This window comes from Triturus cristatus, chromosome 2_1 (assembly GCF_964204655.1).
Source record: "Triturus cristatus chromosome 2_1, aTriCri1.1, whole genome shotgun sequence".
Classification (NCBI taxonomy): Eukaryota; Metazoa; Chordata; class Amphibia; order Caudata; family Salamandridae; genus Triturus; species Triturus cristatus.
Window position 1 is genome coordinate 122899635 of NC_140581.1, and position 26671 is coordinate 122926305.

General features: G+C 43.5%; 1 protein-coding gene across 1 annotated transcript in view; it reads left to right on the plus strand.

Moving 5' to 3' along the window:
* The first annotated feature begins 7820 nt into the window (after positions 1–7820).
* Positions 7821–26671, plus strand: part of DCAF12 (DDB1 and CUL4 associated factor 12) — a 304177-nt gene continuing 285326 nt past the window's right edge. Inside the window, exon 1 of the mRNA XM_085628764.1 lies at positions 7821–8058. Within this exon, the coding sequence (XP_085484890.1) occupies positions 8002–8058 (57 nt within the window). The 5' untranslated portion in view covers positions 7821–8001. The remainder of the gene's footprint in view (positions 8059–26671) is intronic.

Consider the following 26671-nt stretch of genomic DNA (forward strand, 5'->3'; position numbering starts at 1 on the left):
GTGGAGTATTTAAAGTTGTGGCTACCCTAGGATTCCTAAGAAATTGTGGGGCACGAAACAGCAGGCGTGACACTATTCGGAATCGGCCAGACGTCGTAGCTTGACATTGTCCACTGAGATGTATCTGTTGTCTTTGCGATCAGGCAGCGGTGGTAGAAATGACTGTACGAGTACCCTTCAAACCAAGGACTGGAACTGCTGCACGATAAGAGGGACCAAATTCTTTTTTGTTCTTCAACTTTTCTCGGACCAGGTCACCAACTTTCGGAAGCCAGCAGGCAACCGGAATCAGCAGCGCAGTGTCAGTGGAAGAGGGCAAATGTTCAGTTGCAAGATTGTCACAGGTCTTTTGTAGGTCCTGTAACATAGTAGAATGATTATCTACGACAAAGGTTGCGGCAGCTGCTACACCGTCTGGACCATCAAGGTCTGGCACAAACATTTTAATGTCAAAGAGCATTTCGCATGGGGTCTGCCCACCCAGAGATCTTCTAGGGAGATTTTTAAGTGCACATTGAACTCCATACAAATGGGCCAGCCAGTTCCTGCCAGTACCTAAAACTCTAGCTGTCAAGGATTGCTTTAAGTCACGGTTCATTCGTTCCACAGTTGAATTGCCCTCGGGCCTATATGGAGACGAAAACTGCACCAGCGCCCCAAAGACTTCATCGCGTCCTTGTAGGCCTTAGAGGCGAACGCTGGACATTGGTCTGAATGAAAGGTGCCACACGCAAAGTTCCCGACAAAGACACGCAAATCGCTGATGACATTTTGAGTGTCAGCACTGCGTTGTGGCCAAACCCAAAGGAATCTAGTGCACAAATCAACTGCAACTAAAATATATTTATATGCAGTATCTGAAGAAAATGGGCAGCAGTGATCAAGATTTACGCAACCAAAAGGCTGATTAGAAATGGATAATTGCGTTTGCGGTGGACGAGTTACAGTAGAAGGCTTGATTTGCTGACAGATGTCACAAGAAAGTACATAATTATGGGTCTGTTTATATAAACCATGCCACCAGTAGCGTTGCTGCAATATAGAAACTGTCGCAGACACCCTGCCTTGGGCAGAAGCCATGCCTTTGTGTGCGGCCTTGATCGAAGTGTGCCTGCGGTCCGTGTTTGGAATCAGCCAATCCCCAACGTCTGGTATTTTTACAAAAGGAACTTTTTCGGGAGTTAACTGATAAGAATACTTTGAAGGGAAACCCTGCGGGTAATTAGCGCCCTCCTTAATAGCAGCTATAGCTGCCAAAATCTCATTATCAATCTTAGTTATGGACCTTGTAACGGCGGCAACGGAACACGTGGCTACTGCAGATTTGGCTGCTTCATCAGCCAAAGAATTACCAACAGCACGTGCTCCGACACGCTGATGGCCAAGAGTATGGATAACCTGTGTGAGTGGGAGACGTGATTTAAGTTCCGCCACTCGAACCCAAAGCTGTTTATGCTTTATCATGCTGCCTTTTGAATCTCGATTATCTTTTTGAGACCAAAAGAATACGTTTTCCTTGAAAGACTGAACACGGTAGTAAGAATCACACACAATTAAAGTATTCACATTTGGATCTGCAAACTCGAGAGCAAGAACCAGAGCGAGCAGCTCAGCCAATTGGGCGGTACAGTCTCCTAGCGCCTGTGTATGCACTATTAAGACTTGAATTCACCATTCACCATTGTACTGTACCTGCAACAATAGCACAAGCTGCTGAATAAGCATGTTTAGAGCCGGTGACCGGTTGCGCCGAGCCATCGGTATAAATAATACATTTGTACTTCTCTAAAGGAAACAACGACAGAGGAGGAGGATGAACATGTTCATATTGTAAGAACTCCTGTGTCTGAAGAGCGGAATCAAAGATAAACGTGACATCAGGAGATGTCAGAGAAGTAGCCCATTGTATCCAACAGGGATGTAATGCTTTAGAGTTTGGTACACTTGCCTTAGTCACTGCTTCTAAAGCAGGGAAAGGCGTAACCATTAGAATGCTTTTCTCCTGTGCCAGTGCGTGTTCCTTCAGGACAGCCATCTGCACTGCTGTCAAAACTTTCTCAGCATTCGAAAATCGCATTTCAGCTGAAGTGTACGAATGTGATTTGTATGCAATAGGTACTGTGTCACCTTCATTGTACGTCAAGTAAGCGAAACCCACTGTGCCTGGCACGATCCGTATCACCAGGTTTGTGTCGTTATCACGCGTCAACAAGTACTTAGATTCAAGCTGATCAGACTGCAAAGTTTGTATTATAACTGAATGTTCTGGAAGCCAGCTGGCAGATGAAAATGTAGGTTGTATCAAAGCATAAAGAGGCTTGATACACTGGGCATAGTCGGGAATGTAAGTCCTCCCGAAATTTAAAACTCCCAGCAAAGACTGACGTTTCTTCAGTGTAGAGGGAGACTGCAATCTTGCACATTTCTGCAGAACGTGGGGTGCCCAGCCCCTACCTTCATTATTGAGCTTGTAGCCCAAAAAGAGCACCGCATATTAAGCGATGTGTGATTTGTCAAAGTTGAATTTGTAACCGTACTCCGCAAACATAAGTATGATGCGGACGACACTAGATTGATGTGGCCATAGTTCATCGTCTGTAAGATAAATATCATTAATGTACGAGAATGCATCAGGGTCAATGCTGTCTAACAAAGAGACAACACATGCAGCAAATACCCCGGGGCTATTCTTATACCCCATATGCAAACACTTACATTTTTTTTTGTTTTTCACCTGCTGTAAATGCTGACCATTGACTGCATTCAGGAGCCAGATTATGACTATGGAAGCTATTGGAAATATCAAGTGTCGTTTTATATTTTTTACGAACAAGACTGTCTACAAGCGCAGAGCTATGGGTATTCTGTACCGCAAATGTACGACAATGAGAATTCAAATGTCGGTAATCTAACACAATGCAATAAGACCCATCAGGTTTGGATACTGTAAAAAGAGGATTATTCATCGGTGACATGCATGTCTCAATCACACCTTGATACTCCAACTCAGTCAGAACATCATAAATGGGGGTTTTAGCCTCCCGCCGGATGGGATATTGGGGTTGAGGCTGTGGCATAACCGTAATGGTATCTCATGTGCCGGAGAATCTTTATCCCAGCCCACTTGGTTACGGTACACGCCAGTGCAAGGGTCAAAGCTCACTCAGATGCAAAAGCTTTTACATGCTCCTAAGGGACCTAATGCGAAAAGCTCGGAAGTATCACGTCCTCCCCTCTAGATGCTGCTAGAACATATGGTGGGGGCCAATCTGACTCCGCTAACAAAATGTTGTAAGAAGAGTGTAGTGACTGCACTTCACACTTCCTTCTCCATAGTCTCCTGCCTAGCCCTGTAGAATGTTGATATCATGATGATGTAATAGAATGCTGCAGAGCTCTAGGATTTCAGTTGAGAGTTAGGGCTGAGCTGGTACCATCCTGCTCCTGGTGGGGTTTTATTTCCTTTACTTTTACCTAATAATGTACTACTGTCCTGTACCATCTTACTTTAAATAAATTTACTTCATCAACTACCTGGATTATTATCATCTTTCACTACATATTTTTGGCGACGAGTTGGTCTTCAAACCCTGCGTGGATTCAAATCCTATGGACCTACAATTCAAATAACCTACCTTCAGCAACTAAGAAACCTACAAGGATTTTCAAATTTCAAGCAACTTCAAGGTAATGAACTTCGTCTTCTTTCTCAAGCATACTGGCTAGCCCCACCAGTGACCAATCCACCGGTCGCCCGCTTCTTCCTTAAAGAGCCAGTCCCTGCTGTAACCTTCTGCCTTTGTGAGGATTTCCCTGCTTTTCCACTTGTTTTGTCAAGTTGGAATACTCTGTGAACTACGATCTGTCATTCGTTTTCAAAAACAAACTGGCAGTGTCTAAAGTACTTTAATAACTTAATCTGACAACGTGTTAAAACTGTCTGGCAAGATTTATGGCGTTCTGGGGCAAAGATCCAACCCCAACTGTTTCTGCAAATGCTGCCCGCTGTTTCCAGCTGTTTCCCTGACCAATTTGTGGGCAGCAACTGTTGCTGTTCGTTGTCCCACAAAGGGAATTTGCCGACTTTCTGCATTTTTCAGTGCTGCAACTGGATTTGAGAAACCCCTGACCCTGCGATAAAGACAGATGCTTCTCCCTGTCCTGATGTATTTTGCCAGCTTAGCGCTGGTGTGTGTGTCGCTGGGAGTTGTGAATCGTTTCTCTTCTGCTGCCAACCCTCCTACAGGCAAACCATGTGATCGGGTGTATATGTGTCTTGTAGGATTTTGTGGTGTTTTGGACTGTGTTTGTGCTTCTCCTCTTGGGCAGTTTGGTCGCTGTTTGTATTTGAACTTCCATTCTAATTTCAAACTTCGCACAAGCTTACTTCAGCGCACATATTTCACCGCGCGCTCTTACCCGCTTTGTACTATGAAGCCTCCATGACGTCTTGCTCGTTCCTGCCTTGCTGCCTTTGGGACGGCCTACCGCTTTCACGCACTGTGAGCCACCCGGATCTGCTTCACAGTGCATGCCGCCATCTTGTGGTTGGCACCATCGACGCTTGTTATTTTGCCAATCCCGTTTGTTTCTTTTGATGTGCTTTGTTTATTTCTGTAGTCACTTCATTTTTGCTGCGGTAGACTTCAACTTTACTTCCCAATTTGGCATGATGCTAAGCAATTTAATCAGTGTTTTTCAGCATTTGAGGGCATTTCTAAACTTTGTAGGTAGAAGCCAAGCAATACACGCATATTTTATATGTTTTCTACCATACTTAAAAGCATCACTTTTCACCATGAGCCAGAATTTCCATCTTGAACGTTGTTACTCCGCTTCAACTTCCACATTCCAGTCAAATCTTCTGACTTCTTGATGATCCTCCATTTGCTGCTCTTGATGATTTGCAGAATTTGACATATTATGATAATCTGTTTCTACTACCAAGGTACTGTTCACTTCTTTCAAGCATCAGAATGCCTTTTCGCTATTACCGACTACGCTGACTACTTCTATTGTTTTAGTTTATTGTTTTGTGATTCCTTTTAGCATCCAAATGACCACGGTGACTACTTCTTTTATTTTATTTTATTATTTTCTTGGGGCAATAATTTTCCTCGGGTGAGAGTTCGCTCACCGGAGTTTGCTTCGGAAATATGTATTTATCTAATGTTGTGTTTCCTGTATGTATTTATTATGATTTGTTTTGTTCTACCATTTAGTATTTTTAATTCAAGATGTAGTATGAATTTTTACCTGCTAACTCTTTGAAAATGTAATTTTGAAACGTTTCTGTTTCTCTCCTTTTTTATTTTCTGTACATATTCCAAAGAGTTTTCATGTTTTTCCATTTTCTTTAATGATTAATTTTCTTCGCAGGTTTGATTGCTCATTCGTTTTCTGAATGTCTGCATCTTCGTTTATTTGATGAATGTTGTGTTCTACACATTTCTTTTCTTCATATTTTCATGACGCATTGTATTTACTATGCTTGTTTTTAATGCTCATGTTAGCAGAATTTTTCGCACCTTCGTTTAAGATTTTGCAATGTGTATTTCTTCACAGGTTTCAATTTAGAATATGTTTCATTTCATATAGTTCTATGAAATTTTTTGTGTTTGGATGTCGACTCCTGCATTTTAATATTTATTCTTTATGTTCACTCATGAGTTTTCACAGAGGTTCTGTGCACGGAATCCCTGTTATTTAATATTCTTCTAAAGTTATGCCAGGTTCTGTTCAATTTTGCGCAAAGTTTTCATTCTGACATATTCCTGGCAAGTAAGATTTTCCTTTAATTCATTCATGATTGTTACTCCTGTTGGGAGTAGTTTTCTTTTCCTCACCCTTCTTCTCACTCATGTGTTGGAGATCTCTCATGTTCTCCTGTTGGAGTAATTTTCTTGCTTTTATTTGTTCTGTTTTCTTTTCATCGCTCAGCGTTCTATGATTCATGCATCCATTCCAGTATGGCCAACTGGTGTGCCTCGCTGTATCTTGAACGTTTTCCTATACGTGTTACCTTACGTCCTTCTGTGCATTCTTCGTTGTGTTTTCCTCTCTTTCTTTCCTATATTGTCGTTGAAGGAGAAGATGTCCTGTCTTCCTTTTGGCATCCTTGCTTATTTTTCTTCTTTTTTCCTGGCTTAGTTCTTGTCCGTCTCAGGGCACCCTAGCAGTGTTTCCTTCATGTTTTCTAGTTTTTTGTTCTTGTGTTGTATACCTGTTCCACCTTATGCTTTCTCCTATTCTCATTTTTTATGTTCTTTTCTTGTTGTTCTTTCTTTTAGTGTTTTTCTTATTCTTCTCTACTTTGTCTTCTTCTTACTGCATTGTTTAAGCCTTATGTTTTTGTTGATATTGTAAAAGGGGAAGATGTGTAGTGACTGCACTTCACACTTCCTTCTCCATAGTCTCCTGCCTAGCCTTGTAGAATGTTGACATCATGATGATGTAATAGAATGCTGCAGAGCTCTAGGATTTCAGTTGAGAGTTAGGGCTGAGCTGGTACCATCCTGCTCCTGGTGGGGTTTTATTTCCTTTACTCTTACCTAATAATGTACTATTATCCTGTACCATCTTACTTTAAATAAATTTACTTCATCAACTTCCTGGATTATTATCATCTTTCACTACATAATGTGGTACTCAACATTATCCACGACAATGATTCTAGTAAACCCATGACTCCGCTAACAAAATGTCGTAAGAAGAGGTTAGATTTTGCCAACAAATCCCTGTGACCACACGTTCTATGTCACCTTCCATTTGCAAGACAAAGTTATACAGTCTATCTGGGGGGGCAAGTCGGGTGTCTGCTGTTTCTACAGTAATGAAAGTTTCAGTTGCTGTTGTCTCCAGACAAGGATGCAGGGCCTCCCGCACTATGTTAAATTCTCCTACGCTTTCGAGCAGTCATTGCCCAAGTCCAATCCAGTAGTCGGGTTCTCATCGTCTGAGGTATATCTCGCTGTCAAAGCGGCAATCTTTTTCTTTTGAAATGGTGGACGAAACTAAGGCATCTCCTCTTGTATGGCTTTAACGTCTAACTGTCGAGGTTGATCCCGTCCCTATTGTGTCACCTCGTCCTCAATCACTTAAGAACGCAGATCAGCGAAGGTTGTGTGCAGCTGATCCCGTCCCTGTTGTGTCACCTTGTCCTCAATCACTTAAGAACGCAGATCAGCGAAGGTTGTGTGCAGCCTTCAAGCCTTTCTCATCCTACTGACAAACTGTTAATATGGCTATGCTAATACATTATAAGCGTGCCCAGCAACTTTTATCTTATCTAATGTTTCTTGGGAAACAAGGTGGATCTTGTCTAGTACGAGACTTTCAACGACACAATACTGTTCTGTGAGTTCCTGGCAGCCAAATAGAAGAAGGACAAAAAGGACATTGAAATAAAAGAAAGGCAAAAATCGCAGCTAGCATACGAGGGAGGTAATAGTACGGCCATCTTGAACGGGGCACATTTCTTTCACAATCGGGCAAAATGAATAAAACAAAACAATCCCCAGTACTTTTATAACTTTAAGACTAGTATACGCGTTTTATCAGTGGCAATTAACAAATAGCCCATTGTATAGTTCATTCTGCAAAGGAGTGCATGATTCGTTTTTATAAATAATAGTATTTAATGAGAACGCTGTGCTGTCTTTAACACATTAGTCGTTTCCAATATATTATCAAGGAATTAAGATTTTATTAATCTATTTAAAAACAACAGTAAAGTAAACTGGCGCGGTTGGTTCGAACGAGGCTTGTTGTGTGTAAGATGGCGGCGGCGTCGACGTAGATAGGCAGGCGCCGCAATGCTTGGCTTTCGTCCCATGGTCGATGTGACGCGCTGTAGTTTGTGCGCTGAGAGCTGGAAGCGGCCCGGAGCACAGCCTCGGGTGTCCGTCCCCGGGCCTGCAGAAGCTTCTACCCGACAATACATGAGCCAAGACGAGCCCCCCGCCTTCTCCATGCGGCTCCGAGGCCTCCGCGGCTTCTACTATGGCGAGGAAAACAGTTAGCAGGAAGCGGAAGGCAGTTCCGGAGGCGGGAGAGCAGGTAAACCCAAGGCAGGTAGAGGGCTCCACTGGGGGTATGACAAGAGGGCAGTCGACACGGAGATCCTCTCAAGTAGCCCTCCGTGCAAACCTCTGCCCTCTCAACCAGCCAATGTCAGGGTGTTTTATTTACTGTCTCATAGACCTAAGTTGGTTCACCCTCACAGCAAACCTTTATTCTCTTCTCCCTGACATAGCTGGCAAGTTTCCAGTTTGGTCATGTGTGACATTAACATTATTTAACCGTATTTAGGTGTGCCATTGTGTGCCTTCTGAGTGACGCTGTATGTGATACCTAATTGGGATTAAAACCGAGCAGAAGAGTCCCATGTGGCTCAACATATAGCTCTATAAATAAATACTACGTATTTTATTTCATATGTACTTACGTGCTCTGAGATAGTACGCCACCAGTGAGCAGCACTATCATTGAATTTAAAGTTACCTGTTTATGCACATTGTAGAGATCACCAACCATATATACCTCTACAAACATCGCACACTGTGACCCTCTCTTCTAGCCCTTATCATCAGCCGGGAGGTAGTCTGTAAACGTTGACTGTCGGAGTCTTTCTCATCCTACTGACAAACTTTTAAACACTTGGTTGATTTACAAAGAACAACTGTTGCTGAGCTAACAGGAGGTCTCAAAATTGTATGCTATTAGTGCAGTGTAGGAATGCAGGAAAGATTAACGTATTCCGTTAATCTGACCCATAATGTGTGGCACATGATAGGGCTGTTACAGTATATGTGGTGTTGAATAGTTCCTTGGTGCAAATTAACACCACAGATCCCTTTAGTTAAGACTCCACAGCCCGGTATTTCTTACACTTTCAAGGCTCTCCCTTCTCGAGGTACGTTAATTAAAATATATACTTATTTATACAGCATTTATCGTTAAGAAACGTGTGCAGTAATCTATAACTTTGCGGGATATATATTGATATACAAAGACAACAGACTTAAAGGCTTAGAATGAATACTTTTCCTGTCTGAAATGTTATGATGGTTTTGCGATGTTTATAAACTAGGAGGAGGGAAATGAGGTTTGATTTAGGTACCTAACAGTGTATAAATTTGGCATGTTTAGATCTAAAACAGCATTTAGCGTTATGAGTATGCAGGGTTCAAGCTCTCTGTGGAGACTCTGGTGCTGGTCTGTGTGTGTGTCAATATTGCTAGATGTAGAGAAATCGCAAGCTCTCGACAAATGGTCATGTAGATTGATTACAATTGGACCTTTCTGTTTTTGAAAGTATCTACATTTTTTTTTCAATTATTGCTCCGATGACTTGGTTTTTGATCCTTATTGAATTTGTATTATCTACAGTCTGATCCGTAGGAAGTTGTTGTGGTGTTCACTCATGGCGGCGTTGGGCATAGCTAGGCAGGCAAAAACTCTCCCAGTGCTTAGTGCACAACAGCTGTTAGTCTGTCTACTGCTGCTGAGGGGTTGAAAAACAAAGCTACTATGGGTATTAAGCAGACGTTGGGTGGTTGTAGGGTCTGTTGCCTTGCCACAAAACAACAATAAGTAAGGTCCTGCTCCCGATCCATGTCCGGGCAGTGCTGGGTACAAATTGTATAATATTTATGAATATGACCACGCTGTGCTGACAAGACCACGTATACTCAGAGCTGCGCTCTGCTTAATTATGAGTGATGATTTACCAGTGCAGGGCGCCTAACTTGAGTTCTTTTTTTCAAATATTTCTTTATTAGCATTTATCAATAAACAACCTTCACCGGGTCAAGACCCTGAGCTCTAACAGAAAAGATAGCAGCAGCATAGTGGTCCCCCAATGCTCAGAAAATTCCCAAAAGGAAACAAGTATTATGACATCCTGGATCTGGCCATGCGTGGGTGGGGTAGAGCGGCGGGGGGGGTTCCAAGTCCCTCCCTGTATGGACATTCATGCTTACCTTTGTAGGCCTGCATTCTTCAGCCACCGCTCACTCTAACAACTCAGTTCTCCACTTGCTCAGCGTTGACGGTGCCAAGCGAATAGACATACAACACCTGGCAAGGACTAATCTCAGCTGAGCAAACTTATATCCCATCTTCCTACCCAGGGAGCGCCAAAAAGGCCCAGCAGACAATTGTGTACTGACTGCTCCACCCTGACACCTGTTATCGGCTGCAGTACCCCAGTCCAGCAGGTTCTCAACTAGTCACATCCTGCCAACTGCGTCGGATATACCCTATGTAGCCATTGCGGTGTCAGGTATGCACTGTGGAGTTAATAAAACGGTGTCAACTTAAACGGAGCATTGCTGGCTGTTTCATGCACTTATGTCCTAGCGTGTTTCCATTCTCCGTCTGTGAGTGGGGCATCCAGATTCCTATTCCAGTTGTCGCGGACATAGCGTCCCTCTGTCTTCGTTCAGGCAGCACACAACCGGGAAATGAGGTCCCTGCTTGAACTCTGGTCCAGAAGTACCATTAGGACATGGGACTCGCTAGGGTTCATATCTCACAGACCGTACAGGACACCCGCGTACAGTAGAAGTTGCCCCGGTACTACCCCAAAAAGTGTCTCTGCGTCTATCGAGTTACAAAAGAGTTAATCAAACACAGGTCTACCCCCTCTGACAGCTGCCATTCACCCACTGCAAAAGTTCCATGGAGGCGCGGACATGCAGGAAGGGCTGCAACCACCATATGGGAAGAAGCTTAGCGTACGGCGAATGTTTCAATACACTTGTGACTGCTTTTTCCCACACCTGTGCAACCTGGATCACTATGAAGGGGGTGCCAGCCGGCATCCTACGAGCCCCCCATAAGTAGTTAAGGGAGATCAGCCTCTGTCACCAATCCCCCCAGGAGTTTCTCCTCCCAGTTAAGGCCCTCTTCACAGCATACTGGAGGAGTTCAGCTAGGTAGTACAACTGGTGATCTGGGAGCTCCAATCCACCCTCTGCCAAATACATGTTTAGGACTTCCAGCCAGACTCTATCTCGTTTTCATGCCCACACCTGGGACACCAATAGCCTGTTAAGTTGCCTGAATAAGGAGTTCCGGAGGATGCAAAATGGGTTTTGCATGGTGTATAGACACCTGGACAGCAATACCATCTTGCTAAGTGCCACTCTGCCCATGACAGATAGTGGCAAGGTATTCCAAAATTTAACAGGCAGTGAGACCGTCCAGCACTCGCCCCATATTAAGTCAGTATTGCTGTTTGTCATGTTTTACCTGCATTCCCAGGTAGCAAAATTGCATCGTCTTCCAGGGTAGCCCCACCTCCGGGAGTGCAGCCACCGCACGGTGAGTCAAGTATGCCAGGGGAAAGAGCACAGTCTTGTGCCTAATAATGTGCAGGTCGACACCCTTGTTCATTCCTCTGTGTTTCAAAATGCAGCAGGAATCCGGATAAGATGATGTAGAAGAGAGAAAAGTGAGATCTTTAACATATCATTATTGTTTGTAACATAGCACTATATTGCTATTAGTATGGCCTCATTACAGCTTGTGCCACTTACAATTGCTAAGGGTGCACCGAAGAGGGCATGAAGAAGGGACTCTGGATGAATGGATATTAATTTGATGTAATGTTTCTCTTGTATGACAATTATGTTGCTCATTCTTGTTGTTGTTGTCAAATTTAGAATGACAGTGCACCTCTATTGCCAAAACCCTTTGAGAATTAATCTTGGAAGACATCTGCTAGGCTAGGACATCTTAGAAAAATATATCATATATTCAAATTCAATCCAAATTGATTTGCCAAAAAGCAGATGTAGAAAGCTGGCTCTGTATATACTATACCAAAATAAGGTATAGTGTGCACATAGTCAAGTGGAATCCCAAAGGTTTGGCAGAGGTAAAAGTAGATAGCACCTTAGCCTCTATTTGTGGTAGTGTGGGTGAGCAGTAAGGCTTTATCAGAGGATAGTGTTAAGCATTTGTTGTACACACTTGGGAAGCAAATTGTCACACACTCAAAGACTGAACTCAGAACAATTTGTTTGTATACAAAATATTTTGTTTTTTTATTTCTTAGAACCAAGCCAAGCCTGGTGCAGGCAAGTAAAATAAATGTTTTGCTAAAATCTTATCAAGGCAGGTTGAACAATAAAAGCAAGCTGAATGAAAATGTCTTTGATACAGGTTTGTAATTCTTTACAGTGGAAATTACTGTTAGATCACTTTGCAGATTACTTTATGGGTTAATTTTTCCACTTGGTGTGATATGCTTAGATATCACACTGGGACAGGGTAAGTAAAGTAGTTTTTTTTTTTTTTTTTTTTAATATTTGCAGTTTTTCAAGTTCTCATACAAAACCAACTCCATTCAAGGAAAAACAGTCAATGTATTCTTATGGAGAAAAATGAAGTTACTGGTTTGCAAGTAAGTACTTGTTTGTGGGAGTTGGTATTCTGGGGTTAGACCAGAGTTCCCCCAGGGTCAAGGATGCGCTCTTGAAACAACCTCAGCGGCACTAGGACGGCCGGGTGCAGAGTGCTGAAGCCCAATGTTATCCAATGGGGGATAGGTGGCCTCCGGTTGGTGGCTGCTCACGAGTAGGCCACAAGCTTGTGGGAGCAAAGCTCCTGGTTTTAGGCTCAGGAGAAAGAGGGATCAGAGTTAGCACTCAAAGTACACCCGCAGCAGCACACGGGCGGCTGGGTGCAGGGTGCTGTTTTGGCGTCGGGTGTCCTGTTTTCAATGGGAGTTGAGGGTTTTGGATTTTGGCTGCAGGCTCAGTCCAGAAAGACTTTTGGGAGGAACGAACAGCTGAGCAGGTAAGTTGGAGGGCTCAGGGACCTTAGGTGCACCTCGGGTTCTCTTCTCCGGGGCGGCTGGATGAAGGGGTGTCTGTTGAGGTCGTATTTCACCTTACCGGGCCACTCTCTGTTGGGGGTTCTCCGTGCAGAGGCTGCGTGCGACCTCTGGGATTCCAGGAGAGGTAACCATGGTGGACTCTGCCTCTGGAGCGCTAGGACCGGTGGGCCTCCCAGAATTGGGCCATAGGTGTCGGGTGCAGTGGTGGTTCCAGGCATCGGGTTTCTTTGTCCTCATCAGGCTCAGTCTGGCTTGGGAGATTCTTTTGAACAGAGCTGCTGTTCACCGGAGATTCGGTCTTTGTTGAAGGCAGTCTGTCCTCCCAGGGTTCTGGAGGTCGCTGGCTGCAGGGCACGGTGACTTTTGGTGAAGGATCTCTGAAAACTGCAGACGGGCCGGTTGGGCTGGGGCCAAGTCAGTTCTCCTCTGCTGGGCGTCTTCTTTCGTTCTTCGGCGGTTGCAAGAATCTGTCTTCTTGGTTCAGGGCTGCCCCCAAAATACTGTATTTAGGAGGCGTTTTAGGGGTCTCGAGGTCAGTAGCCAATGGGCCACTCACCTTAGGGTGACTGCACCCTTGGTGTGCTCACCCCACGTGGGGGAGGGGGCACAATCCCTACTCCTGATTGGAGAGTACCAGCCATCTGCAAGAAGGCGGGCACTGAAGAGTGGGCTTCACCCCACACGCCTGAGGGATGGGGTTGGTAGAGGTGGGCACACCATCTGGCTGTGCTAATTTTTCCCACATGTCTAACTGCCAAAAAGGAGGGAAGACAGGAAGGGGGCTGCTCCTGGTAGCAGGAGAAGCTGGGGATCGCATTACAAAGGCAGCAAGGCCTTTGAAGCTCTCCTGCCACAGATTGCTCTTCCTGGCCTGGGAGAGGTGTGACCACCTCTGCCCAGGAAAGGCTTTGTTTCTGGGATCAGGGAGCGAAGGCTCCCACCCCAGGGGTCCAGAAACCTGTATTGTGGTAGCAGGCCGGGGTTTACCAGTCAGTGAACCAACCAGAGGCTGGTCGTTTTTCAGGGGTATCTGTAAGATGCCTTCTGAGTGCATGTTTCATTAAATCCCACACTGACATCAGTGTGGGTTTAATGTGCTGAGAAGTTTCATACCAAACTACCCAGTTTTCAGTAAAGCCATTATGGCAGTGCTGTGAAGTTTGTAATGACCAACTCTCATCACCATATACCCTCAATGGCATTAAGGCACTTACAATGTCTAAGAATGGTCTTAGACACTGTAGGGGTACAGGGCGCATGCGCCTGTACCCTCACCACTGGTATATTGCACGCAGCTAGGGGGGTGGCTGTCCTATGCCAGGGCGGAGGGTTGTAGGCATGGCACACAGGGATGTGTGCCATGTCGTCGACTCTTCACTTTGCCATTGCAGGCCCTGTGTTTTGGTGCTGAACAGTGTGTGTGTGTGTGTGTGTGTGTGTGTGTGTGTGTGTGTGTGTGTGTACAGGAGCAGGACCTCTAAGGGTGGCACATTAAGTGCTGCAGCCCTGAGAGACCTTCACTGGCCACAGTGCACTGGGTACCCATGGTGCCTTTTACAAGGGACCGACATGTGGCCAGAGAGGTGCCAATTGGGGGTACAAGGCACAGTTTTGGGAAAGAGCACATGCCCTGGGAACCTGATTTGCAGGGACCCAGGGCACATCAAGCCAAAGTGCATCCGTAGTCTGGCAAAAAGTGTGTGTGTGTGTGTGTGTGTGTGTTGGTTTACTGCAACAGAAACCCAGCTTCATACAGCAGGTCTTAAACCATCTTCTAACATTCATGGGTGTGCAATTTTATAAAATATCTACTTTTTTAAAGAGCCAGATGGTCCCTAAATGTACTTGTAGCATATAAAAGAAAAAACACTTGTGCTATTTGATGGACAGCGTTCTTGTTATATCAGCGATCTGATGACGCCCTATCCATATTATGAACATTCTAGGGTTCTATTTATGTCAAATCTTTAAATCAGTCTCTCTTTATGACTAGGCTCTGATTAGGCCGGCTGTTTGATATTACTACATTATTGGCTATGCTAGCCTCTCACTGAATTGAAGTTCTGACCGTAGTCCAGTGTATATAATTATTCTTCTTGCACCACTCCTGTCTTTCTTACTTTAGTTTCTGAGAAAGGCTTTTGTGAATTTCTCAGGCAAATATATTTTGAAGTATTAACTCTATTTCACAAAACAGGACTGTAAATAAACCCAGATTATTTCTGTGGTCTAGTTTGTTTTACCAACTGAATATCAACGAGACAGCGGACACTCTCCATTTCACCACATTGTGTATTTCTTGGGCAAATTACTTAGTTTCATATATCTTGGTTCCCTTGTTGGCCATTGTGAGCATATGACTAACACTTCTTCAATGACTAATATGCGTTTTACAACTTGATTTGATATGCAATATGTTGTAGAGTTAAAATGTTACGCCCCCGATTCTCAAAGATGTTTGTGCATACGAGCTAGACTTGCATATGTGAAGGCTGATTTTGCCTTCAAAAGGATATACTGGCTAGAAGATTTTCATGGGAACAAATCTACTTGCAAGGGCTGAAAGTAGACAAGGAGGCTGGAATGCCCTGTGTGTTGTGCTGACAAACTTATAAGTTTAAGAATATTCACCAGCTCTTTCCAACACATTAGTATCATGGAAAAAGTTAGAAATGTATTCCTGACAAGTTCAGGGGTAAGACGTTTTCTAGGGTTGGATGGTATCCCCCAGCCCATAAAAAGGTAGTAGGGTGTAGAAAAAGGAGTTTCAGTGAATAAAACATTTCAGTGGGTGAAAAAAAAAGGGTTTAGCAACTAAATTTACATTTGCTGTTTGAAAATGGATACACAAATATTTGCTAGGAGTACCGTTTCTAGGCCAACATCTGTAAACTATTGCGAATTGTGTACATCTTCACCAGTGAGAGGTCAAAGAAGTGCACAAAGTGTTATTTTCTTTAACAATGGAGGTCCTAATTTATTTTCTAGGTCTGATATTATGATTTTACTTAACTTTTATGTATAAATTAGGGGGTTCCAGCCAACACCTTTAAATCATTAGTCTGTTACTGCGCCAGTCACTTGTTACTCCCACTCACAACCGCATTCAGCATGGGCAGCAGGTCAGCCCACTTCAGCCATTGGTTAACTTCGCTATGAATGAGGGCATTTTGCCTTTTCAAAAGGAGCACTGACACACAAAGTAGTGCCCTTGTTAGACCAAAATAATATTGTTTGTTTTTAACCTCTATTTTCATATAAGATTGAGGAGGACCTGGCAGTTTTTCCCAACAGTAAAGTGTTGTAAAACCATCACAAAACACGCATTTGATTAAACCAAAAGGCTGACGGCCAACACCAGAGCTACTGGCTTTGCCAGTGTTTATTATAAAAGTTGCCTATAATGTTGCCTTAATGGTTTTACATTGATTCGCCATCTAAATAAATACTGGGGCGCATTAAATACCTTAAATTAATGATGTCGTAAGAGAAATGGTATTTAAAGTTGAACTTCAGTCTTGCATCATTATTTACCAAAGCTGAAACCTTAGACCTATTTTTAAATTGCACAAAAACATTATATTTTGAAGGCAATCGCCAAGCCTGCCACCGTTCTACTTCATGAAGCTGCATGTTATCGAGGAGTACTCTAGAAACATTAACAGCCACAGATTGTTCTTTTTTGCAATCACTTGTACATGTTTTTATGGAGACCACTGTATGTAATGCATGCTGGGCTTAATGCATTTCAGCATTTACGTGAAACACTCGCCCTAATTGAAAAGCTTTATGTTAATGAACCATTTATACAATTTCAGGCAAATTGGTGCTCATCTTACCAGTAGACTGACTGACAAGTCAAAAGGTTTGTCTGGTCCTATTTGTCCTGCGGACAAAATATACAAGAATGCTTGTTTTTGACACTAAACAATGTCCTGGGTGTCAGGTGATAGGAATTTCTACATCCCTGAACAACGCTTTCCTTGCCTTATGCAGGGAAATGGCTAACAACTGGTCTCTCTTAGAAAAGTTTTCTCAAGCGGAACGTCTTGGTACTAGTTCCAAACATAACTCTTCAAATCATATTGCGGAACCATTACTGGCTTACTTAGCCAAAAACATGCACACCCCTCTTGTGTCTTAGTGGTCTAATCTTCTCAATGTTTCAGTTATAGAAGGGAGTTTCCGGAATCCCTACATTTTGGAACAGTCTCTGCTTAAAAAACAGAAAACCTCTGCAGATCTAGGTGATCTCAACAACTTTCAGACTGTTTGATTATAACTCTCCTGTCCAAAATCCTCTAAAGCTTTTTGTCACTGACTACAATCTTCCTGATGAGACCCAGTTTGGTTTCAAAGCAAGTAGCAGAATCAAAACAGCTATCGTGCAAATCATTGATGACCTGCATATCTTGATTTACTGTGATTCCAATCTGCTAATAATGCTTGCTCTATCTGTGACTTTTGGCGCTGTTGATCATGATGCCTATTTGATACCCTAAATGATCACATGGGACGTGAAGGCACTCCGCTGTGATGGTTTACATCCTACCTTCCAAACCATGTACAAATGATCAATATTGACAGTTGTCTTGTTCCTGTACTACACCTTGTCCCCCATGGGGGTTGTTCATGCCTACACTTTTTAACCTCCGTTTGTGCATGTAATTTCGGACTAGTACCGTTGATCTTTTGCATTCAGACTGTATACATCCTTAAACCATCTTACACATACAACTCATTTATATGCTGTGTAAAGTTTCTTTGTTATGTATTCTGTTGCTCTTATGCTGCACAATAATATTAAATAAGTAAATAATTAAGATGTTAGAGATGACTGACCATAGGATTACCCTCTGCAGGGATCTTTTAGAAGTGGGGTGTCTTACTTGTCCTGGCTTGCATGTGTCTGATGAGGTTCTATATTTTTAGGACTCGCAGACCTGCGTTGCAGTGCATGCGCTGCTCGCGTCTGCGAGACATATTGTGGGTGAGTATATTTCAGAAGGGGGCTTGAAGCCCCGCCCCTCATTTTCATGGGGTAGTGTCAGCATTTATGGTAAATGGTGGCTTTTCATTGAAAATGAGGCTTCTTAGTTACTGCCCTTTCTCCTTTTGGGACGGCCCATCCGGACTGGGTTTCTTCACAGCTGTCGTGAAGCAATTTCTTATTTCAAGGAGGCTGTTATGTAAACAACTCCTGAGATCCAGTCCTGATGGGCCTCCCAAAAGAAGGCAGGGTGCCCTATGTTTATTTTTGCATCGCGCTTTCGAAAGTGAAAGAGCGATGCAAATATAAACAGCGTTGCCTTCCCCCAATGGCGAGCGCTTGTTCTGGTATGCACTGGCTTTATCACTTTCGGTTTTGGGGTGTTTCCACTCTCGCCTTGTTAATGGGAAGTGCGGTTTTGTCACTTTAGAAAATGTACAATTGTGTGCTTTCAGATTCATCGTGGATTCGTGCATCTTTTGTCAAACGCGCAACTGATTGTGAAAAACAAAAATTAAAGGCCTCCGAAACTGGTAATGTACTTCGCTCTATTGTAAAAGTGCTCTGACACCTCTGGGCAAACTGCGCGCTATATACAAACGTTTAAATAAATAAACGAGAGTGTTCATTGCTGTATGAGTTGAGTGCAATGAGGGCTAATGGGCTGGGGTGACACGCACGGTAAGTGGTCATTTGGATGATCGAATAAAGGGGGGACATATACTCTGCCACGAAAAAACAGTGTTAACGGAAACACACGTGTTACGTTTCCATTTTATTCTATGGGAAACGCTGAGAGAACGGTATAAAGTGCTCTACGCGCCGAGACCCACTACGAAAACAGAAAGGCGCACAGCAGAGAAGAGACAGTTGCTGGCCTGGAGATGCTGCCTGGGGGTCCGGGTGGGGGCTTTTCCAAGCTGGGCGTCAGTGGTAACTGATGGAGCGAGTCATCCCACAGCCTTGTGTTTTCTAGCACTTGCATGGATTCATTCGGCCTCTTTCTGATGAGCTATATTTGGAAATCTCCATGAAATGTGTAGCAGTGTAACATACAGGGGAATATTCTAGCGCTCATGAAATCACAGACATGCACGCGGGGTTGGCTTGTTTCAAGCTCAAACGGTTTGAGTGATTGTTTGCATTTATCAAGGGGCAGTGTGTCCCATGCAATAAATCTTGGAAATGGCATATAAAGTAAATTATTAAGGCATCGAGTGCAACAGTGTTAAAATACACACATGCCGTCAAAGCAAGGTCTGCCTCAAAAACTGTAAAATCAACCAATGGGCATCTGCAGCAGGGGCAGGTGGGGGAGGGCCCATGCTTCTCGCTGGGGAAGCCTGGGCATACTGCAGGGGGAGAGAGAGCCCTTGCCCCCGCATCTACCAGAGGGCAGTCTGCGCATTCATTGTGGAGCACTTCTGCATCTCACAGCGCCAGTATCCGGCATTCAGAGTGTGCACTGAGCAACGACCTGCTACTATACCTGCATAGTCATTGCGCTCACCTGTCATTAAGGCCTCGTAGCGATGTGTAAGTGCCGCCCACACAGTTCTGAAGTTTAGAGTCTGAGTCATCCTGGGATATATTTCATTTGTCGAGCTTTGCATGTATGAGGTTAGTGTCTGGGGATTGGCGGGAGGGAGGGGGTGTGGCTTTTCTGTTTTATCTCCATTTAGTAGACCAGTAAGTCATTAACTTTTGTGCATCGAAAGCTTTTCCCAGGTTTGTCTAGTACACACAGAACATGTGCATCACGGGCTGCATCAATGCAAGATTCAATCAAACCTAGAACAAGCCTTTCCATCCCCCATACAAATTTGGAGGGCCATTGACTTTCCGTGTTTGTACAGGAAGTAAGGCTCTGATCCCCGGATGGCCTTAAAGCCCCCCTCCCTGGGGGGGGGGGGGCACTCTGCGTGTCACTGGCTCCCTCCCCAGGACCATTGCACCCTTACATACATGTCTCCCAACGAAGTTTTGAAGTATAACATTTGCCCCATCAACCCCTTTCCCGTATTTCAACATAAGTTGGTTGACTGTTTTAACTAGTGTCCCAGCACTTCTTTAGGCAAATGCTGGACAAGGGGGTTTGATGCAGCTCAGTACTTTAAATGGCAGGTACTGCACCTTTTTAATATTTATTTATTTGAGAGTTTTATATAGCGCCAGCTAGGCCTGAAGGTATCAAGCGTGCTTTGCATCAGTAAATGTTCAAAGAAAACAAGTCCATACAGAGGATCTGAGTCGGAGTGCTTTACAACAGCAAATGTTTACAACCTGGATAACAAGCATAGTGGGCATTTATGCTTTATGAACAAATACCCCTTTCTCTCTTTTTCTCTGGCACTAGCCACAAGCCACTAGTAGCAGTTTATCTCGCAGCAGAGTGGCTGGGGAGGGGGAGGGAGGGACGGACGTACAGACAACTGAAAAAATGAAAATAACTTACTTGCTCCTTGACATTCGACGCTCTGCTGCTCTTCTCCTTCCTGCTGTGTACGTGCTGAGGCTACAAACACACACCACTGGAACTTCACCACGGTAGGGAACTAGAGACTATGGGGCCTCAAGGATAAGTTGACCTCCAAACATGTTTTCACACAGAAGAGCTATCCAAGATTTTATTTTTTTATTATATATCCCTCCTGGTTCTACTCAACATAGCATCTGTAGCTGTAAATACACAATAATGTGACGGGATGTCCTCACACACCACCAGGTGGGGGAAGGAGCAGACGGGATCAGGTTTCTCGAGAGGAACGCACCTTGACAAAAGTGTGACTACAGGGGTTCTTGAGCCCTTCCTTCATGGGGCCTGGATGACCAGATAGTGGGGTACATATGGGACAGATAGAAAGGGTGACCTGTGTCAACCTTTTTCACCAAATGGGCACTTCCTCTAATGGTAACTAGATGCTTTCTTCTTTGGTGATTTACATATACTTCCCTGCCTGTCCCAGAAGGCAGTCACTCTTTGGGACACCCACATGTCGCTCCGCAGGTCTCCATCACCATGTTGTGCTTTCTGAGGCCAGTCTGTTAGCAAGTCACGTAAGGGCCACGCTTCCAGAATCCAGCACACGCCGATCAGCAACACTATATTAATGCTGGGGAAAGATAGCTAATCAGCAACAGGAGGACGTGCAGCAAACCGAACCGTCCAGAATTGGGTAAGAGCCAGTGACCGGAAAGTAAGTTAGAGGAGCCGGTTGGATTGGGGGAGGAGAACGTACTGTATGAATTTGATGAGATTAGACCAAAGTAAAGTTATGGCGAGGATTATGCAGCTGGAATTAGAACAAGGATCATGCCTCTAATCAGTGTGGTGTGGGGAGACCTCATTAGAGGTGGCCCAGCGCTAGGTACAGGTGTCCACCGGCTTCAATGCAGTTATCAAACCGGACGATTTTAAGCTATTAGTATTGGAAATAACAATGCCTTGTATTTATGTTTTAAAACCCAAAACATAAAGAGAAGGCATTGTCATTTACAATGCCAATAGCTCAAAATCGTGTCAATGCGAGACCTATTGCATTGCAAATGCTTGTTTGCTTTTACTGTTCAGTTAATTTCTTTCCATCTTACACTGGTTTCCATGGGAGGGTTAAACTGCAGGTTTAGCAGTCTTCGGGTTATGTGATGTGAATGTCGTTTTCAAGACCTTTCTGGATCTTAAGAACTCAGGTGGGCACCAACTCAGATTTAATATTGCTGGCTAGCCAGGTGGCAGGTAATTGTAACACCGATAAGTTGATGTTACCGGGTTCTATTTTTAGGCCCGAGACCTCACTCCGGTCTAAAAGGACAGGATACAGTGAAGAGTCTGAGATTTATGAATCAAACACCTCCCCATGGCTAGTCTTGTTTCTTTTACCTTGATGCCATTATCATTATTTGATGTTTGCTGGTTCTTTTCCGTTTTCCTGATCCTGCCATCAATTTTCATTGTATGCTTTTGTAAAATAGCCAACCATGCCCTGATCTTCTTAGTGGCTAATCAGTTAAAAAGGCAAGGACACCATACTGTCTGGCCCCTCCAAAATACTGGACTCTAGACTTCTAGGAAGAACTTCTCCCTTTTAGCAGACTTGCCATTTTTGGCCGTAACGTACAATATCTTTCCATAAGCAGATGTGATGATGCTTAATCTGTTGGTATTTGTTAGAGTACTTTAGACTCTCCTCGTAGGGTGGAAGGAAAAATAAGGGGTTCCATAGAGGGATAGATCAAAAATATCTAACCGTGCTTTACAATAGTAAAATCCGTATTATTGGCAAAATAATTTAGTTTGTATCCATCTTTTAGGTCTTTTTGATTGCTGTTTCTATGTCAACATTTGATGATTTTTTTTTTAGTCCATGTAGATGGATACAAATCATTACATGGTTTTTGCGCAAACAGGGTGACTGCTTGTAGTCAATTGTCCGTAATACATCCAGAGGTAATCCAATATACAGGACAAGAATTCCTCCTTGCTGAATTTGAATTAAAAAACATCTCTTTTCAAGCGACTCCTGTAAGGAGGGCGACACGTTTTGGCCAGGCTATTCAGGGCTTCATCAGGACAATAATAAGGAAATGTGAAGATTCCTACAACAAAATATATACATATACTCAATAAATTATCTGTATATTGGCTTAGTTTGAACCACTGGTGCAAAAGTGGTACAAAAATCAAATGCTCACCAAGTGCCACCATCACCACAGGGTGAACAAATTCTTACAGAAAGTAAAGGCCAGTGTGTTTACTTTACTCTTGCCTCAAGTGTGCATGGGAACATAATAGAAAGTGCCTCATAGGATGGTTGGCTCAGTTTTCCCAGGTCTCTCACCTGTCTCTGAATTCTGCTTTTTCTTGACTGATAGGAAACTCATTTATTATTATTTATTTTATTTGCAGAGTTTTATATAGTGCGAACTTGACCCGAATCCAATCCGGTATCAGAGCTCTTTACATAGCACCAGTTACGTTACACGAGGACACACATTCATTTTTTGTTAGGCACGGGGAGATTAAGTGATTTCCCCAGAATCTCAGGATGTTCAGCGTCCTTACCGAGACTCGAACCGAGTTCCCTAGGTCCGAGGTCGAGTGCCCTAGCCGTTAGGCTAACTCCTCATGGGGAGACTGGGCTTGTTATTGTCATCACTGTTCAAAGAACAAAATGGTGTTTCACCGGTGTCTCCATTGATGTGTAATGTCTATCTGAGAGTGATCGTATGGTGACGTGACATAGATTTATTTGATGCAAACTGCAGGTTAGCATCCCCAAAGTATTGCAAGGTTTCAGTTTGAAATATTTGATGGTACCTGTGAAGCTAAAAAAAAAAATTGAGTGATGCTTCTGTGTATTAGCCATCTGTTCAGACACTCTTGTGTCTGTCTGCACCATCATGTAAGGGCATAATCTTACATTATCAAAAAAAGCGGAAACTTGGATTGGGGTGTAGATTTCAGTAATGGGTCCCAAATAGAATCCCTAGTTCAAAGCAGTTTATTTTAAGTCTGTTAACTTAGAACTGCAGTGCTTTTCTCCTCCTGTAAATATGTTTCAGTGGTGGGAACACCTATTCTATCTAGGGTCGATTACTGAAGGGCTTGGCTTGTAGCATATCATAATGGGATGTATGTCATTACATCGCATGGTTTTACCACGATCGTCTTTACATTGAAGTTACCACGCATACTAATAGCCCGCTTTTACATTAGCATACATTTAAAAAAACTCTTGCCACGCAAACGACTAGCACGCACGCGGTCACCACGCATTTCATTACTACAACAATTTAATAATATTTTATGATCGGACATGTTAACCAGTACTGGAGTTTCACTGACAGAGTAACACTGCAACCTACTGGCCTGCGAATTTTCAAAAAAGTAGAGTTACAAAAATATCAGCAATAACTAAAATTAATTAAATGTCTGAATCTGTTTTGTGAACATTATTTTCGTCTGAAGAAGGGGCACCTTGTTTTGTGTGAATGTCAACGGAAGGTCAATAACTTAATTTACTCAACAAATCTGAAGTGCTACTCTCTCCCCGAGATGTGTGCTGTTTTTTTAAATTTTGATATCTATATTACTTTTCCCCACATGTCCCTAATGCTTTCTAAGTGAAGGGGGGCAGTAAGCCGTTGAAGCGCAGAAGAGAGATAGAACTTAATTCCCTGGAACAGTCCTCTTGAAGTTAGCGTGTCACATATTAATATTCCCCTTGCCACCCAAATTCCCTTACACACCCCTAAGCCCTAAACCGTCCGTTGCCACCCAAATATCCTTACCCGCCCTAAACCACAAAAACTCCCTAGCCACCCATATATACTTATCCACCCCTAAGCCCTAAAAACTCCATTGCCACCCAAATACCCCTACCCACCCCTAAGCCTTAAAAAAATTCCGGTGCCACCTAAATACCCTTACCCCTAAACCACAAAAACTCCCTTGCCACCCATATACCTTTACCCACCCCATAGCCCTTTACCCAGCCCATAGCCCTAAAAACTCTACCTTGATGCATACCAGATTTTGCATACATTAATTGTAAATATACTGTTTAGTCTGTTTATTATATAGTTGAACACTGCCACCTAGTGTTCAAAATGTGTGGTTAAGTCTTCCGAAATAAAGACTAACTAGGAAACAGTGTAATCGATGTATAAAATGCGTGGTGACTGTACTCCGTATTAAAAACTTCGGAGTAAAGGCTGTTTCCCACCAAAATGCTGCCGGAGAACAATGAACATGCAATCAGACCTCGTGCAAGCTCTCCACCGGCTTCTGGTTGAGAGTAGAATCTCATTCAAGACAGTGTTTTGAATTTAAATATCTTTATTCTGGGGTTGGCAAACACTGTTCTCATGAGCAAATCTGCAGCGGTATATGACATTTATGGCTGTACAATAGTTTGTATAATTTTTAAAAAATGACTTCCCTCCTGGGGCACAAATTGAATGAGAACTGATGATTGGTGTTTAGTTATGAACTCTGCATCAAACCACAGCGCAAACATTCACTGTTGGCCTACTTCGGATGAATTGAGCAAAAGAGTGAGGATACCGTTATTGCCTCATCTGTCATATGTTGATCTTCTGGCAATAGCCACCACCCCCTGAAAGTGAAGTCGTTTGTTAGACTGCTCATTATAATCAATTAAACAAACACAAAAAGTGCTAAATAATAACTGGTTTGAAAGATGGGCCTCCGATATCCTTGGTGGGTTCTAAAGACATGGTTGGCCTGACCAAGAAAACCAAGTCCTGGTTGAGTGCCATACAGAGGTGAAGAGGATAAAGATGTGAAGAGGGCAGGTGAAGCAATGAAAGGTAAAGATGGTCTTGTCATCAGGATTGTGTAATGCTGAGATTTGGTGTGCAGGAGGTTATTGTGCGAGGAAACGCATATTTTGAATCTGAATTTGTTTTAACTTTCCTACGCAGACTCTAGCTATGCATAAACGGGCACATGCGATAACAATAGTTGCCAGCAGACTCCGGCCACCAGCAGCCTCACTTCTAGTCCCTAGAAAAATGTCTTTTTCAGTAAGCTGGAAATTTGGGCTGAGAAGTGTACTAAGAATACTGGAGACCCCACTCCAGAACCCGTCAAGCTTCGGACATTCAATGAACATATGCCTGAGGTCTGCAGCATATAAATGGTATTTCGGGCAGAATGATTTTTCCGAGTTAAGAGAGGCCCACTTAGATATGACCTCAGGTGTGTAGTACAACACATATACAACCCGATGCTGTTGCAGCTTTCAATTGACCGATGTTACCCCTTGGTCTGATACTTCCATACACTCCTGGATGTCCTCTACCGCTATATTAGCCCATAGAACCGGGCTGAGTTTAACCGCGATCAGTAAACTATTATCATTAGTGTGAGCTAGGAATTTCTGCTAGACTGAGCCAATTGCCCCTCGGCCGATAAGTGTGTATATATTCCGACCAATATTTCCGATTAGTTTGACCTTGTTAATAACTTTTTGCCACATGTAAAAAAATCCCTAACCTGTAGGTATTTAAAAAAAGTTTTTTGCGAGAGACCAAACTTGTCCTTAAGTGCGGCAAAAGAACGAAACCCCTGTCCACCAGAAAGTTGACCCAGTCAGGTGATAACCTTACATTGCCAGTCTTTCCCAATGCAGTCCTGGAATATGTTGGTCACCGTGTATTGATGCAGCGTCGGGAGAGAGAATTGTTTACAAACGTCTAGCCAGATCCAAGTTAGGTCTTTGATTACCTCAAATTTCACCCTTTTAAAGTAGTTAGGATCAGAAGTTTTATACAGCGTCAACGCCACTGATAGACCACAGGCGAGCTGATAACATAGCAATGTTGGGCCAGCATCTAGTCCACAGAGCACGCTGCGGAGCTGACCGGCGAAGGAAGCCCAAAAGTAAATCTGGGAGCTTGAAATCCTCTTGTGCGCATGTTAATAGTGCTCGTCCTTCAGGAAGAATTGTTGCTCCGCGTAGCTTAACTTTGACCCTCGATGGTTCCCATGGCAAGAGCGGGTCTGCCATTTTTGAGGCTACAGACGTTGTAGCCTATAAAAGAAGCAGGCTGGCGCGACTGTGCAGCGATAGCCTTCTAGGATAATGCAATCCATAGGGATTATCGCAAGGTTTTATCAATTGTTTTCAATTTTCATGAATTGAAATTGAACTGAATTTGAATCTGAATTTGTTTAAACTTTGCACTATTATTTGGGGGAAATTAGTTGGTCCTCAACCTTCAGGCAGAATTCTTGCTCCACGCAGCTTAACTTTGACCCTCGGCGGTTCCTGAAACCAGAGAGGGTCTGCTATCTTTGAGGTTACGGA